The sequence below is a fragment of the Asterias rubens genome, chromosome 1 (assembly GCF_902459465.1).
Source record: "Asterias rubens chromosome 1, eAstRub1.3, whole genome shotgun sequence".
Classification (NCBI taxonomy): domain Eukaryota; kingdom Metazoa; phylum Echinodermata; class Asteroidea; order Forcipulatida; family Asteriidae; genus Asterias; species Asterias rubens.
In genome coordinates this window covers 26,734,171-26,748,862 of record NC_047062.1, presented here as the reverse complement: position 1 = coordinate 26,748,862, position 14,692 = coordinate 26,734,171, and the positions used below count along the sequence as shown (strand labels likewise).

General features: G+C 38.8%; 2 protein-coding genes across 2 annotated transcripts in view; both read left to right on the top strand.

The window, feature by feature from the left end:
* LOC117290318 (EF-hand calcium-binding domain-containing protein 11-like) overlaps positions 1-2,035 on the top strand; it is a 41,322-nt gene extending 39,287 nt beyond the window's left edge. Inside the window, exon 8 of the transcript XR_004519038.1 lies at positions 1,813-2,035. The gene's annotated coding sequence lies outside the window, so the exon portion shown is untranslated. The remainder of the gene's footprint in view (positions 1-1,812) is intronic.
* Positions 2,036-7,610: 5,575 nt separating this feature from the next.
* The window catches only part of LOC117293512 (adenylosuccinate synthetase isozyme 1-like), a 28,616-nt gene continuing 21,534 nt past the window's right edge, over positions 7,611-14,692 (top strand). Inside the window, exon 1 of the mRNA XM_033775864.1 lies at positions 7,611-7,812. Coding sequence (XP_033631755.1) covers positions 7,693-7,812 — 120 coding nt within the window. The 5' untranslated portion in view covers positions 7,611-7,692. The remainder of the gene's footprint in view (positions 7,813-14,692) is intronic.

The following is a 14,692-nucleotide window of genomic DNA, read 5'->3' as shown; positions in this document are numbered from 1 at the left end:
CATGATCTACACAAATTTGCTTCGAAATTGCGTGGTTTTCGTTTTACTTTGCGAACTAACACGGTCGGCCTTTTATGGGAGTCCAAAGTCATAACAAACGTTTTCAAACGCTTTTTATAGACCAACTTGTCAGATCCAAGGCAACGTGTTCCTTTAAACTTAGTAGAAATGCAACACTGGCTTCTAGACAGTCACTTGGATAAATACACAGGCACACCTCAAACAAACACATCCTGATTAAAAACATTTGATTTAAATTGAAAGCTAACTCTTCATTTCTTCATGGCATGTTGCCCATTGAGCAATTGAAACCATTCAACTGTGCACTGAACTATCTGTGTCCTGTGTAGATCTATGGTTCACGATTTATTACAGAATTATAATTAGAATTATAATTAGAATGTTTTATTGTCCACATTATAAGTATACAGAAATTCAGCTTCCATTGGCAGATAGGAATAAAACAATTAACAGTTGAAAACAATTATTTCAACATTACACAGATTAAAAGGGCAGAAAAATACACACTTAAAAAAGTAAAACATCCGCCTAATAAATTTGAGCAAATACTTAACAAAGTGTTTCAGTGAATGAGAAAACCGGCTGTTAACAAACCTGCAAGTACAGGCAGGCATAGTGTATCTATCATTAAAACCATGGATGTTACTGAATAGTCAGACAGTAGGAGGGTTGACTGTATTGCATAAATGCATTCACCACATGACGTCATATTGCAAGATGGCATAGTTTATATATCATTCAAAATCACATGGATAATATTGAATGGTCAGACAGTAGGAGGGTTGACTATGTAATATGCATGCATCACATGATATTATAGGAACCTTGCAAGTCTTGCGCATATATTTTGGAGCCACTGCCGTCCAATTACATAACATTAATATAGGCTCGCATCGATTATCGTTGAAAACCACAGTGAGTGGTATTGAATTTATGCATTTATCACTTGGTAATTTTTTTTGTGGTATTGTGGTATTAAAGGCAGTGGACACTATTGATAATTACTCAAATATAATTATATCCATGAAACCTTACCGTGGTAATGAGTAATGGGGAGAGGTTGGTTTTATAAAACATGAGAAACGGCTCCCTCTGAAGTGGAGTACTTTTCGAGAAAGAAGTAATTTTTCAAGAATTTGATTTCGAGACCTCAGTCTTTTTTCTTTGTCTTTTTCTTTCACTCTGTGCTTTTTAACAAGTGTTCTGCGCCTCTGATCATTTTGTATGTAAGGGGCGCTATATAAATTTTAATTATTATTATTATTATTTAGAATTTGAAGTCTCGAAATCAAGCATCTGAAACTTCACCTTCGTGTGACAATGTTTCATCAGTTTCTCGCAACTTCGATGACCAGTTGAGCCCAAACTTTCACAGGCTTTTTATTTTATGCTTATGATGGGATACACCAAGTGAGAAGACTGGTCTTTGACAATTACCAAACGTGTAAAGTGCCTTTAAAAGGACAGACAGTAGGAGGGTTGAAGGATTGGATTGGGATCTTCACCTTAACCAAAAGTGATACCTTAAAGTTCCATCTTGAGAGTTCATAGAGACTTGCCCTCAAGGACATGAGACTTGACTATGAAACTCACTCTAAATAAATAAAGTTTAAATCAAATTTTAAAATTATATTTTCTGTTTATCAACTTAAATCTATAACTGTGCCACTGGTTCTGCCAGCAGTGAACTGTTAATGTTATATTCCTCCTCACAAAAATCAAGTTGTGGTTGCATTTGATGGTAATTTGGTAGTAGTTAAATATTATACTTTTGTTCTCTGTTACCTACAGATTAACACCAAGAGAAGCTGTTGAGAGAAGGCAATACAATATCTCAGCCAAACATTTATGTCTGCCATTGAAGGTTGAATGACGATTGATGATCCTTATCCACCATGCGGGGAACACATGTAAAAAAGACACTAATGCAACATCCACTGCGGAGTTTGATAAGGGAATCAATGTGTGGTGACGAGGTTTCCAACTAGTGGTTTCGCGTGATGTGGCACAACTGTTCCAGCCGTTGCTCTCAACCAATAGGAATGAAGAAACTGTCATATAAGCACAGGTTCAAGCTTGCGTGTCACGCCCATGTTTCAACACTTTTTACTGGTGTTAAAACATCCGTCAAACACCCCCACGCGATGCCCTTTTGACCAATCAGAATGGATAAACTGTCTTAAGTATTTATGAATGCATATTGAAGAAATATTTGCAAGCACATTGACCAATCATACTGAGAGTGGGTTCTTAATAGAAGCCATGATGACCAACCCTACTACACACCTTGAGCAGTCACAGCCACAACTTAGTAATGGAGCCATTTGACCAATCACAGTCTAACCTTGGTGATGCACCTGGGACTCTTGACCAATCACAGCCACAGCTAAATCTTGGAGCCATTTGACCAATCACAGTCTAAGCTTGGTGATGCACCTGGGACTCTTGACCAATCACAGCCACAACTAAATCTTGGAGCCATTTGGCCAATCACTGTCTAAGCTTGGTGATGCACCTGGGATTCTTGACCAATCACAGCCACAGCTAAATCTTGGAGCCATTTGACCAATCACAGTCTAAGCTTGGTGATGCACCTGGGACTCTTGACCAATCACAGCCACGGCTAAATCTTGGAGCCATTTGACCAATCACAGTCTAAGCTTGGTGATGCACCTGGGACTCTTGACCAATCACAGCCACAGCTAAATCTTGGAGCCATTTGACCAATCACAGTCTAAGCTTGGTGATGCACCTGGGACTCTTGACCAATCACAGCCACAGCTAAATCTTGGAGCCATTTGACCAATCACAGTCTAAGCTTGGTGATGCACCTGGGATTCTTGACCAATCACAGCCACAGCTAAATCTTGGAGCCATTTGACCAATCACAGTCTAAGCTTGGTGATGCACCTGGGATTCTTGACCAATCACAGCCACAACTAAATCTTGGAGCCATTTGACCAATCACAGTCTAAGCTTGGTGATGCACCTGGGACTCTTGACCAATCACAGCCACAGCTAAATCTTGGAGCCATTTGACCAATTACAGTCTAAGCTTGGTGATGCACCTGGGACTCTTGACCAATCACAGCCACAGCTAAATCTTGGAGCCATTTGACCAATCACAGTCTAAGCTTGGTGATGCACCTGGGATTCTTGACCAATCACAGCCACAGCTAAATCTTGGAGCCATTTGACCAATCACAGTCTAAGCTTGGTGATGCACCTGGGACTCTTGACCAATCACAGCCACAGCTAAATCTTGGAGCCATTTGACGAATCACAGTCTAAGCTTGGTGATGCACCTGGGACTCTTGACCAATTACAGCCACAGCTAAATCTTGGAGCCATTTGACCAATCACAGTCTAAGTTTGGTGATGCACCTGGGACTCTTGACCAATCACAGCCACAACTAAATCTTTGAGCCATTTGACCAATCAATGTTTGCTTGACTGTCACAGTAAAAAAATACTTTTTATAAATTTCCACTCTGAAAGTAAGCCTAATTTATGAATGAACACCATCAGTGAAATGTTTGAAATCTTAAAGGATGGTAGTTTATTTACTCTTCAATGACACTGATGTAGGTTCCCTTTGATTTGTTCAGCAAACAACAAATTCAGCCTACTGGAATAACAATTGAAAAATAGTTGCCAAATAAAGAAGTTGTTCTTTTATGGCGTTTATTTATTCTTAAAACCTAACCATGTACAAAATTCAACAATGTTTCTCCTGTTTCTTTTCAATCAATAATAAGAAAATTAACTCAACAAGAATGAATTGGGCGTATACTTTGTTAGAGTTGTTATAAAATAGGTAAATGCTACACCTTATCTTCTTGTTGCAATACAGCTATCGTGTTAATCGCTCTTTAATTGATGTATACCATTAGAGAAAAACAGTTGATATTATTTTTAGTTTTCACTTTTATATAGTGTTTTATTAATTGAATTTAATCCATTAACTATTTAATTAATACTTTAATTAACTATTTATTTAGTTTGTATTTTTATTGCTTGTTTTCCATTTCTTTTCCTGATGCACTTGTCTAGGTTTGTCTGGGTTTTTTTTGTAAGGACCACAATGGAAATAAGCCTTAGATAATTTGGCTTTTAGGGTTATCCTTGGATATTTTTGTGCTGTATTTTATAAGTGTTCTATTTTGGTTTATCATATTTTATTGTCTTTTCTCCCGTTGTTGTGTATGTATTTTTGACATATTTTTATCCGAATAAATTCAAATCTAATCACCCCTAAATAGTCTTTGTTCAGACCTCATTTTGATTTGTCTCCGTATTTTCTGTGAGAAGGTGCTACCACCCGCAAATCTCTCCAGCCATCAATTTCACCAAATTCTTCCTAACTTAGGATTAATCTTAGGACTTAGGAAGGGTTCAGTTGCGTATCCAAATACGTAGGACGAATTGAACTTAAGTTTGGATTAATCCTAGCATTTCGTGAAAATCGGCTCCTGGGGCGGATTGCACCAAGCGGTCTTTAACCGGTCTATGCGCTATAGCCGGCTAACTTGAGACGCGCTCAGACAGTCTTTAATTATAGACCGATTGCAATAGTGCGGTATATAATTATAGCCAGTCTTAAATCTTAAGTCTGCCATTAGCTGGCTATAATCGGTCTTAGTTTTGTTTTTTAAAGATGGCGCTGCACTTGTTAGTTGTAGACGATTTGATGCAACTAGCTCTCACAACGAGACCAAATATTTAGGGATATATTACACCCATGAGAGGCATTATGATGATGATACATTGTATCGTAAATATATGTTCCCAAGAGTGAAAATGATTGGATATCCGATGATTTTAACCTAAGCAATAGTAACAGGAACTACAGTTTTAACTTTCCAGAAGTTTCCCTCTTGGATAAAATGGTGCACCTTGCTTCTTTTGGAAGCCATTACCCCATAGGAACAATGTTGTATTGTACACTTGGTGCATACTACTGGGACCATTCAAACCCACTACCCTGCAAACTGTTAGCCACTGCTCTTAGCTCACATTATATAAAACCCAAGCAGATCCTTGCCATTTGATTGGAGGATTGTCCGTCACGTGATAGCAAATAAAAGTACCATTGCACGCTGAGTCACTCGCCGTGCTTTTTCGTTCCATCCGAAAAGTACCATTGCACGCTGGCACGCTGCCAGCGTGCAATGGTACTTTTCGGATGGAACGAAAAAGCTGAGTAAAAACATCACTGCGTGCGCGTGTCTTTGGTAACGCAGCAGGTGTTACTGCAAGAAGGCATAGTAAAATTACTAGCATTCGGCTTCTACAGTTGAAATTGTTTGTTTTGAAAGTTGTTTCTTTCAATCAAAATGACAAAGTTCTACTTGGATGTTATATAAAACAAATAATGAATGTTTTTCATTCGTGCAATGGTGCGAATATGTTCATTCGTTGAAAGCTGGAATGTTCCATTCAACTCGGCTCCGCCTCGTTGAATAGAACATTCCATCTTTCAACTCATGAACATATTCGCACCATTGCACTCATAAACATTCATTATGTGTATAATATTCTACAATAAGCAACCAGTACTGCAAACAATAGATTGATGATATTACTCCATTGCGGGTATAAACCCATTTTAATTAAATCTTTCAAAGATGCATAATATTATAAGCACTGTTGTATATTCAGTGATGTCCGCTTTACATGTACCAAGCTTGGGCTACAATGCATGCTTGTCTATAAATAGACCATTTTCACGCTGTTTCCATCTTGGTCACGTTCCTGGTATCAAACAACAATAATGAACGCTAACAATCATTTTGCAAATTGGAACCAGACTACTTTGTTCTTCCACCCTCGGTTTGGTTACATTGATACCAATGGACAAACTTCAAGATGGTTGCGCCATGATAGAGGTCTTACACCCCTCCCTTCCCCATTTAATTTTCTCATAAAATCAGAAGATCAGATTTAAATCATCAAGAAAGTTCTTTTTTCTCAAACAAAGATAACATTATTCTTAGGAAACAAACTGAATATCCAACTCATTTAATTGTTCGCTATCGTCAACGCGGGCAGCATGAATCCAAGATAAATCACACATCAAAATGTAGCATATTATTGATCGCAATGCTGTCTTGTCCATAAGTGGGTGTGAACGTTTTGTGGGCGGACCACGCGTGCTTGGACTGAGCTAGACAGCCTTGTAATAAGGCTAGGCAGAGGGGAAGTAGAGAGTGCGTTTTGGCGACCCCAACCAACCAAAGCCCAACCGAGTCCGCACAAGTCTGTTACCGGTTGGTCTGAACAGCATCGTCACATGCACCGCGCTCAACCGACCGGAGACGCGAAAACGCTCAACCGATGATCAATGTTTCTGGTAGGGGTCGCCAAAACGCACTCTTAGATAGATGTTCACATCATCACCGACCGAACTCGGCATCAAAAGCTCCAACCAGGCCAAGCTGGCAACATCTATATCTCTCTCATAATGATAAATTATTGGGTTGAATAATTAAAATTTAATTATATAAAGAAGGTGCTGGGGGAGAAGGGGACTATAACCACAGAGGACGGCTCTGGCACCAGCAGTAAGACCGCCCTCTAATGGTCCATGGTATGAAGGCTGATTACCATCTGTAGACTGTCGATCAAATCATGGAGGTAGATTTGATTGAGATACTTCCATGTTTTTTTTAGAATTTTGAATTGGGAGTGGCTCCGGCTCCACGGGTGTCGTGGGTTTTGTATTGCTTGAAATGGCGCCCTCTTGTCGATTTTGCGCCCCAACTATGGAGGTTAGTCTTCAAGAGGGCGCTATTTCAGGGAATAATGTAGAAAGCCACGACTGAAGACTTGGAACAAGTCTACAACATACTCGTCGCGCCCACATAATCGGTCATCCAAAAGAGGTCGCTTTTTATGAGTGGGCGTGGCCAGGATGGCCAGGAAGGCCAGGAAGGGGGTGGTTACCTTCTTAGCCAAGTTTCCGTTTCCCACGCCTCTTTTGCAGTGTATTTTTTTTAAATAGCAATCTTGCCCGAGTGTACGAACAATACAGTTTTTGTTTGACGGAAGGAAGAATAGAAAGAACAGTATTAAAAAGGAATTGACTGGATGGAGCATGGATTGGAGGTGTATGTTTCTACCTCCATGCATAGATACATAAGAACATGAACATACATCAAAGTTTGTACAGTTACCCTGGACAAAAAAAAAGTCGCAAAAGTCCAGGCCGGGGGGGGGGGGCGTAAATTTAATAGCGTCCCTTATAAATTCTACCTAGCCTCTCAAATACCAGTTTCGCACTTGCACTGAACATGCACTGAATATAATTGATGTCAATATTTTACAGCGGTTGTCCAAGGGAAGTTTATTTTGATGTCAATATTTAAGGCTGTATCGGAATCATGTGACATCGGCTGCTGCAGCTATTAAATAATTTAAAAATATGCCTTTTTCGGCGATAAGTATGACAGGTCATGAAATCATCAAAATAACAAAAAGGATCTTGAAGTATTATGAAACACTGCGCATGCGCTTTTGATGAGTAGAAACCCCGCGCTACACACATGTATTACGCGCGCTATAGTACCAGATTACAATGTGTTGTTGATCATCACATAGAGAGATAGTTGAGTTGGGAATGGTTTTGGGTGCTACGACTACTTAGAAAAAAGTTTCTCAAAATCCAACAAAATGCGTACCGAACCTGTCAATAAAGTTGTTGTTATTCTTGGGGCTCAATGGGGCGATGAAGGCAAGGGCAAATTGGTGGATCTTCTTTCGACAGATGCTGATGTGGTTTGCCGGTGTGGGGTGAGTTAACTTTGAATGAAGATGTGTTTAGTGCGTGTGATTACGGTCCTCCACGACACACACTACAGTATGAGTATCCAGTCCATTATACGTCCAATGACCGTCACGACCTCTGAATATTTCATGCTATCTCCATCTATTTCGCTTTGACTCATCATCCATTAGTCATTAAAATTGTAACTACCATTAGGCCATGGTATGTGGATGATTTGGATAAACCCTTTACAATTTGTTGGGCCTGCTGCAAGTCTGTGTGTGTTGTGGAAAACAGGAAATATAACTGGCTACATGATTTGTAGTTGTTGTAGAGTTCCTCTACACAAATTTAGATACAAATACTGCCAGATTTATATGATTTCCTGATTGCAATTCACTGATTCAAACAATCATTTGTTGGAGAGTTATATCACAAGAATTAGAATATACACTTTGTTTACAATTTCACTCTTCAGCCATCTTAATTATGCCCCCAACATGCAATTCGCGTGCATAAGCATCTATAGCAATTGCCATAGCCTGTGTGTACGCTGTAGCAATACCGTACCACTATCTCAACCTGCAGACCCATAGCCCCAATTATAGTGTCTTATACGCTGGACTTCCTCCGCTTCTTGGCCCGATGCCTTCTCCAGGAGGTTGAAATTATTATTTATGCCGATATATTTTCCCACAGTTGTGTTACTTACCATTGCCCATTGGGCACATTAACTAAAATAGTCCATAGTGGGTGCCTATTTTGGTGTATTTCTGCTGGCAATCGCTCGATGAACACCGTCTGTGCCATTATGTTTATCGGTGCGCATTATCAAGAGGGAGCATGAGAGTAAGGTGTCTGTCGAGTTTCGGACAACTCGACAGTCTGACAATTCAACGGGTCAGACAAATTGACTGGTCATCACAACTCGATGGCTGTGTGCTACGCATGGTCTCCAATCGCAAGACAAGTAAACTTTTGATCAGACTGACTGAGCATGCTGAGTGTCGTCAATATCGTACAGAGTCATTTACCTGTCGGCTTTTCTTGGAACTCCGTTGAGTTCTCTCACTGACGCGTCAGTAACGGCTTGTGAAGCTGTTGAGTTGTCCGCTGTACTAAGTGTCCGACATTTGCATCACTAGTGCTGATTTAATTCGCTAGTCTGTATGTATCGCTACACTCTGCGGTGGCACTGTGAGCAAAGAATACTGCATTGATCCAAAGACTACCCGACTCGCTTGCAAATCAACAAACATCATGGCATCGATAGTGGTTTTTGTGCAAAATAGTTCATAAAATTTAATCAACTCTGCCAAATAAATCAGAATGCAGCAATGTTGAAACCAAATGCAAAAACAATTGACATGAATGTATGTGTTTCAATACGAAAATGTTTTCACATCCTGAAGAGATTTGAGCATAGGGCCAAGAAGCGGAGGGAGTAGGGCTAGGTAGTAGTCCGGGTGGATATTTGACCGCAAATTGTATAGCACCCTCTTAAATAATAATACTAATAGTATAGTAATAAAGGACCAAATCCATTGCATCCTTACAATTAATGCTCCCAGGTGCTTAACTATAAAAATAAGACCGCAAAAAGTATATCATAAAGAATTTGATTTTCACGTCCTGATTAAACATTTACGCAAAGATTTCCGTTTCCTGCCACCATTTTCTGAATAACTGTCCAAGCTTCGTGGTTACCTCTGACTCTAATGACTCTTTTTGAGGTGGTCTTGTGTCAGGGTCCAAGATACTCATGACCTACTCCAAGAACTATGAGGTCCGCTCTGCTCTGTTCGTGGAGACCATGGCGATCAAACCTCATATTTCTATGAATATTCATGACAATCCTTTGGTAATCTATCATGGACAGTAGGTGTAATAATGACTTTCAAAGGTCCAAACTAAATACTGCGTGACTGATCTATTTGTGCATTAGTGCTGGGTGACTTCAGCTACTCGGTTTATCGTGTTGCCATGACTACTAAAATAATCCGACTACCTGATTGGAGGACCAATTGTGTCACACACGACTATTCACAACAATATTATGAAATTGCGGGCTCATCTCTGCCGTTAATGGCTGGTCTGCATTCTATTCTTAACCCTTTTTCTTGTCCAGTATCGATCAACAAACAGCCTTGTATGGAAGTACCTGGCATTTGGAAGCACTTTAATTGCGATTTGATTTTGACACATGAGTCGGGGGGCTAGACCCGGTAACGTGCTTCATGTTTGTCTTTGATTAAAGCCAGCGTTCATTTTTTTGTTAGCGCAATGTCCAATTTGACCATCACCATCCACACTTTGGACCTCAATACTCCACCCTAAACTGTTAAACCCTTGCCTCCCCATAAGCAACTTAGTCTACATTATGTAGATGACCTACATGCATGACATGTAAGTTGACAAAGATCTCACACTACAATAGCGTTCAACTTACTTAACTCAAAGTCTAAGATAGTTTTGTCCATGTTCACCATCCATACAAGCTTTCCAAAGGTTCCGTTCCTTTCAAATGGGACAAGAAGACATATTGAAATGCCACCATTCAATTACAGTAGTGTCATTAAATGCCAAGTGTTTGAGATTTCAGATCCTACATGCATGCACTATGCATCCATTTTACAGTCATTGTAGTGCATCAGGAAGTAAGATTCTGAAACTGGCAGTTTATTGAAAGATCTCATGTTTTTTTAATTTTTATTGAAACATAGAATTACAAGACAGTGTTCACACTTCCTTTGCTCTAAAATGAAATATTGCCGGTAATAACAGAACTTCAGTCACAACCAGTTACAGTTGCAACAGGTGGTACATGTAACTTCTTCTTCAAAAACAGTTCCCAGAAATGTGAATGTGAGAGGTTTCCTTTCATAATAACGGTAGATCCAATACTGTTTTGCTGCATGCTCATTCTGTCACGACATGTTTTATAGGCAGTGGACACTATTGGTAATTTGTCAAAGACTAGCCTTCACAGTTGGTGTATAAAATGCATAAAATAACAAACATGTGAAAATTTGAGCTCAATCGGTCATCAAAGTTGCAAGATAACAATGAAAGAAAAAAACACCCTCGTCACACTAAGTTGTGTGCGTTTAGATGGTTGATTTTGAGACCTCAAGTTCTAAATCTGAGGTCTCGAAATCAAATTCTTGGAAAATTACTTCTTTCTCGAAAACTATGGCACTTCAGAGGGAGCTGTTTCTCACAATGTTTTATACCATCAACCTCTCCCCATTACTTGTCACCAAGAAAGGTTTTATGCTAATAATTATTGTGAGTAATTACCAATAGTGTCCACTGCCTTTAAATGCAACTGTTCTCCATAGACAACAACAAAAATAAAATAATAATAAACAGTGCTTTATAATGTACCACTATTCCAAAAGAGGCACAAGACATAGCGCTGTACAAATTGAAATCCTAGGATTGTAAACCAAGGATTTCAAAGATTGTTTTTATTCATCAAATCCCTTTGGCGCCAAGTTTCTTTATCAATAGTTCCTCATAAATATTCCATTGTGCTAACTTGTCTTCATCATTTGGCCGATGATAGAGGGACAAAGTTTTGATGAGGACTAGACAAATGCTTTTAGACTCGCAAGAAGACAAGCTTACTAATAGTGCTCCGGTTGATTTGTCAGAAATTTGTGGGTGCACATTTGTTCTTTTTATTAAAGTTGACAAGGTATGTAAAATGCCCTACTTGCGTGATTCAATTCAACCCTCAGACATGTCGATGTTAAACTCTTGTAAAGTTAGCATGAGATGTTGCTAGCTAGTATGGAGTTACATTGTCTGATTGTGTTGCTTTGCGGCTAAAATGTCACCAAAATAGTTGTCAGACGACTTCCGCTTTGTGTCCATGCTTGTGTGTTCATGCGTTTGCACAACGAACTAGGCATCAAGAAGTGTACTAACCTATCAGGTCTATCTCTGCCGATTGGGCAAAATAGTGAGCATTCTCGAGCTTGTGCTCTTTACAGAACGTACATGTATGGCAGCTCAAGCTGGCAATTGGGCAAATTTGTGAGCAATCTGCAGATTGTGCAAACCCAAAGATAGCACTCAACCAGCAGTGTATGCTGTGCATTGAATTGAAATGAGGCGTTTGACGTTGGAAAAAATCTTTCTATCGCAACATTGTGTGTTAGATACAACACATGGCGGTGGATCGCACGATCTTGAGACTGAAATCATGGAGCAGGTTACCAAGTTAATATTTTCTGTTACCAAAATAATATTTTCTGTGAAAACTAAATTAACAAATTCAAAGAGTTTTAAAAAATTTAAATCCGTATAATTTATTGGTAACGGATTTGAACCCACAACCCATGCATTCTTTATTTTAGCGTTTATGATGTCAGTTGTTGGAATAACTTCCTGAATAGTGGATTTGTTGTGTGGGCTCTAAATGCTGTGAGAATGCAGAGCTAAATCATACACTAGTGTAAGGGTAAAACCAATAATGCCAAGTGTTGGCAAATCGATGTTCGTTGTGTATTTCTCTGGATGTGTTTTTTCAGTGTTGGATGAAGCCCTCCTTGTGGATATGGGCCATTTCCTTCTCTTTCTTCCCCGTATTGTTATAAGTATACTGTTACTCCGTCTTCAATGTCTACCCATTCTCCTTTGGCTAGGGCTTTAAACCAGTAAACCAGACCCTCCTTGCAATGTCATAATGGTATAAATTAAAGCATATGGTGCGCTGATAAAAATTACAGCAAACCTTTACAAATTGACAATTTAAAGACATTTGAGCTAGAATTTATACTTGCATGTAACTGGCATGAAATATACCTCATACGCAGAGAATTTCTAAAGTTATCATTAAACATGATGTGCATGTGTAGTGTGTTTCCTTGATGAAATAGGAATCCATAACTTGGCATTGTGGAGATTTGGAATGCCTGTCTTATACATGTTATGTACACCCATAGCCTTTGTCCTTCTCCTTTTATTAGGACAACATGTCCATCCCCTCTTACCAAAATGTGAGTTGAATTTGTCCAGGGTACATACATAAGACATTTTTAGTTTTCCTGAGTTGAATTCAAGTAAAGATCAAGGGCATTGAGGTAATTGACTCATGGTAGTTGGGATATCCTTTGATTGCTTGTAAAGAGAGACCAAGATGTAGACCCAATGTAATCAACAGATCAGATCAGGAATTTAAGACATGGTGGTAATGCTGACCTTGACTTAATATAGCAATGGTCATCTTTATCAGAGCGTTGTATATGTGCTGGTTAATATATATATTTTTTAAATGCAAGTTATTACTAAGAACCAACTTTATTGTATGATTGTTTGACCCATCTGTTCAAATCAGATTTCTAAGGCAAGTTTCATATAGTATATAAACAATTCTCCCCGTCGAGCTCAAAGATTAAACGATATAGTTTGAGTTCTTGCAGTTTTGTTTCGTGTTTAAAATTCGTCATTATATGTACCTATGTGTACAGTAGTGTAGTGAGGGTGCAATTCCTAGATGAGATTTACATTGAGGTTTTTACCCCCTAATTGACAACTCGACATTTTGACATTTTAGTGATTGGATTGATTTGCAAATGGCCTTTCAAAGCTAAATAGCACTGCCGCTCAACTTAGTCTTTCCTTGCTTGCCTCCATTTGACTTGAAATTCACTAACAGATAATCAAGGCCTTATAATGGCAACTGGTACTTGACAAGTCGGAGATGAGTCAGTGGAATTCTAATGAGCGGTTCCCAATCTATCTGGAGGCGTATCTTATTAAACCGGCAGCCCTTTGTGTATGTGCTTTGTTTCTCAACAGACTAGTCACAAATAAGTTTCCTACTGAGTGAGCTCGACGGCAATGGTAGAGATGATACTTTTAGGCAGGATCAGTGCGTTAACAAAAAATCAGGGTTTGTAAGTGAAATTTGGTGTTGAAGACGACGCCTGTTGCGATTGCACCATCTACATACCCGTCTTTGCGCAAATGTGTATACACAAACTTACAACACAGGGTCCATCATGATGTAAGAAATTTGAAACCCTTGGTTGGCTGATGATCAGTATTTTACTGACTCATTTATTTAGGTTTTACGATGAATAAGTTCATGTAACTTATGCCTACTTGTTTAAGTTTCAGTCAAGTTTTCGAGAAAACACTGGAAATCACAAACAATGTTCTCAGGAAAGTCACGTAAATACATTATACATGCTAAAATAATGTAAAAATAATTTTTGTGTCTTGGTGAAATTGTTTTTAACTCAATTCTAAAAAACTCATTGCACCCCAGCAAGTAATATTTTAAGGGAAGCTTTCTACTCATTATCTTCAAACTGTGTAAGGTAAATGTAAATCTGTTGACATTGTGTTTTGTGTTGTACAAAAATAATGTTTGTTCTGTCTCTTGCCATCCGAATTATTTACAAGTTGCTGAAAGTGTTTTGATTGTACAGGTCTTATGTTAGACAACTTTGGGAAGATAAGGTGGCTCCTCAAATGACATGAATTAAGGGCAATTCAAAGGAACAATGGCTGAAATATTTCTCAATGCTTTAAATAATATTTTTCATTCCCCAAATGGAAAATATTGCTAGGCAGAAACCAACTTTATCCAATGATATGCCCGAGATCTTCTGTTTCGCGGAGCGCGCCTTTGATTTTACACTGTAGAACCAACTAAGCAAAATTAATTCTGACTTTTTCTTTTCCCCTGTAGGAAAAACAAAAAAATGTAATTCTTACACATGTAGTAAACAGCTTAATAATGGCAGAGAAGGGTTTGTATGAACAAGACAGTTATTGATTCAACAGATTGAAATTTAATCAGGCCCAATGCTTCGGTGTTATTCTTTAGGCGTTTGATTGATTGGAGGACAAAACTGTATTCAAACAGGGAGGAGAAACTCTGAACATTTT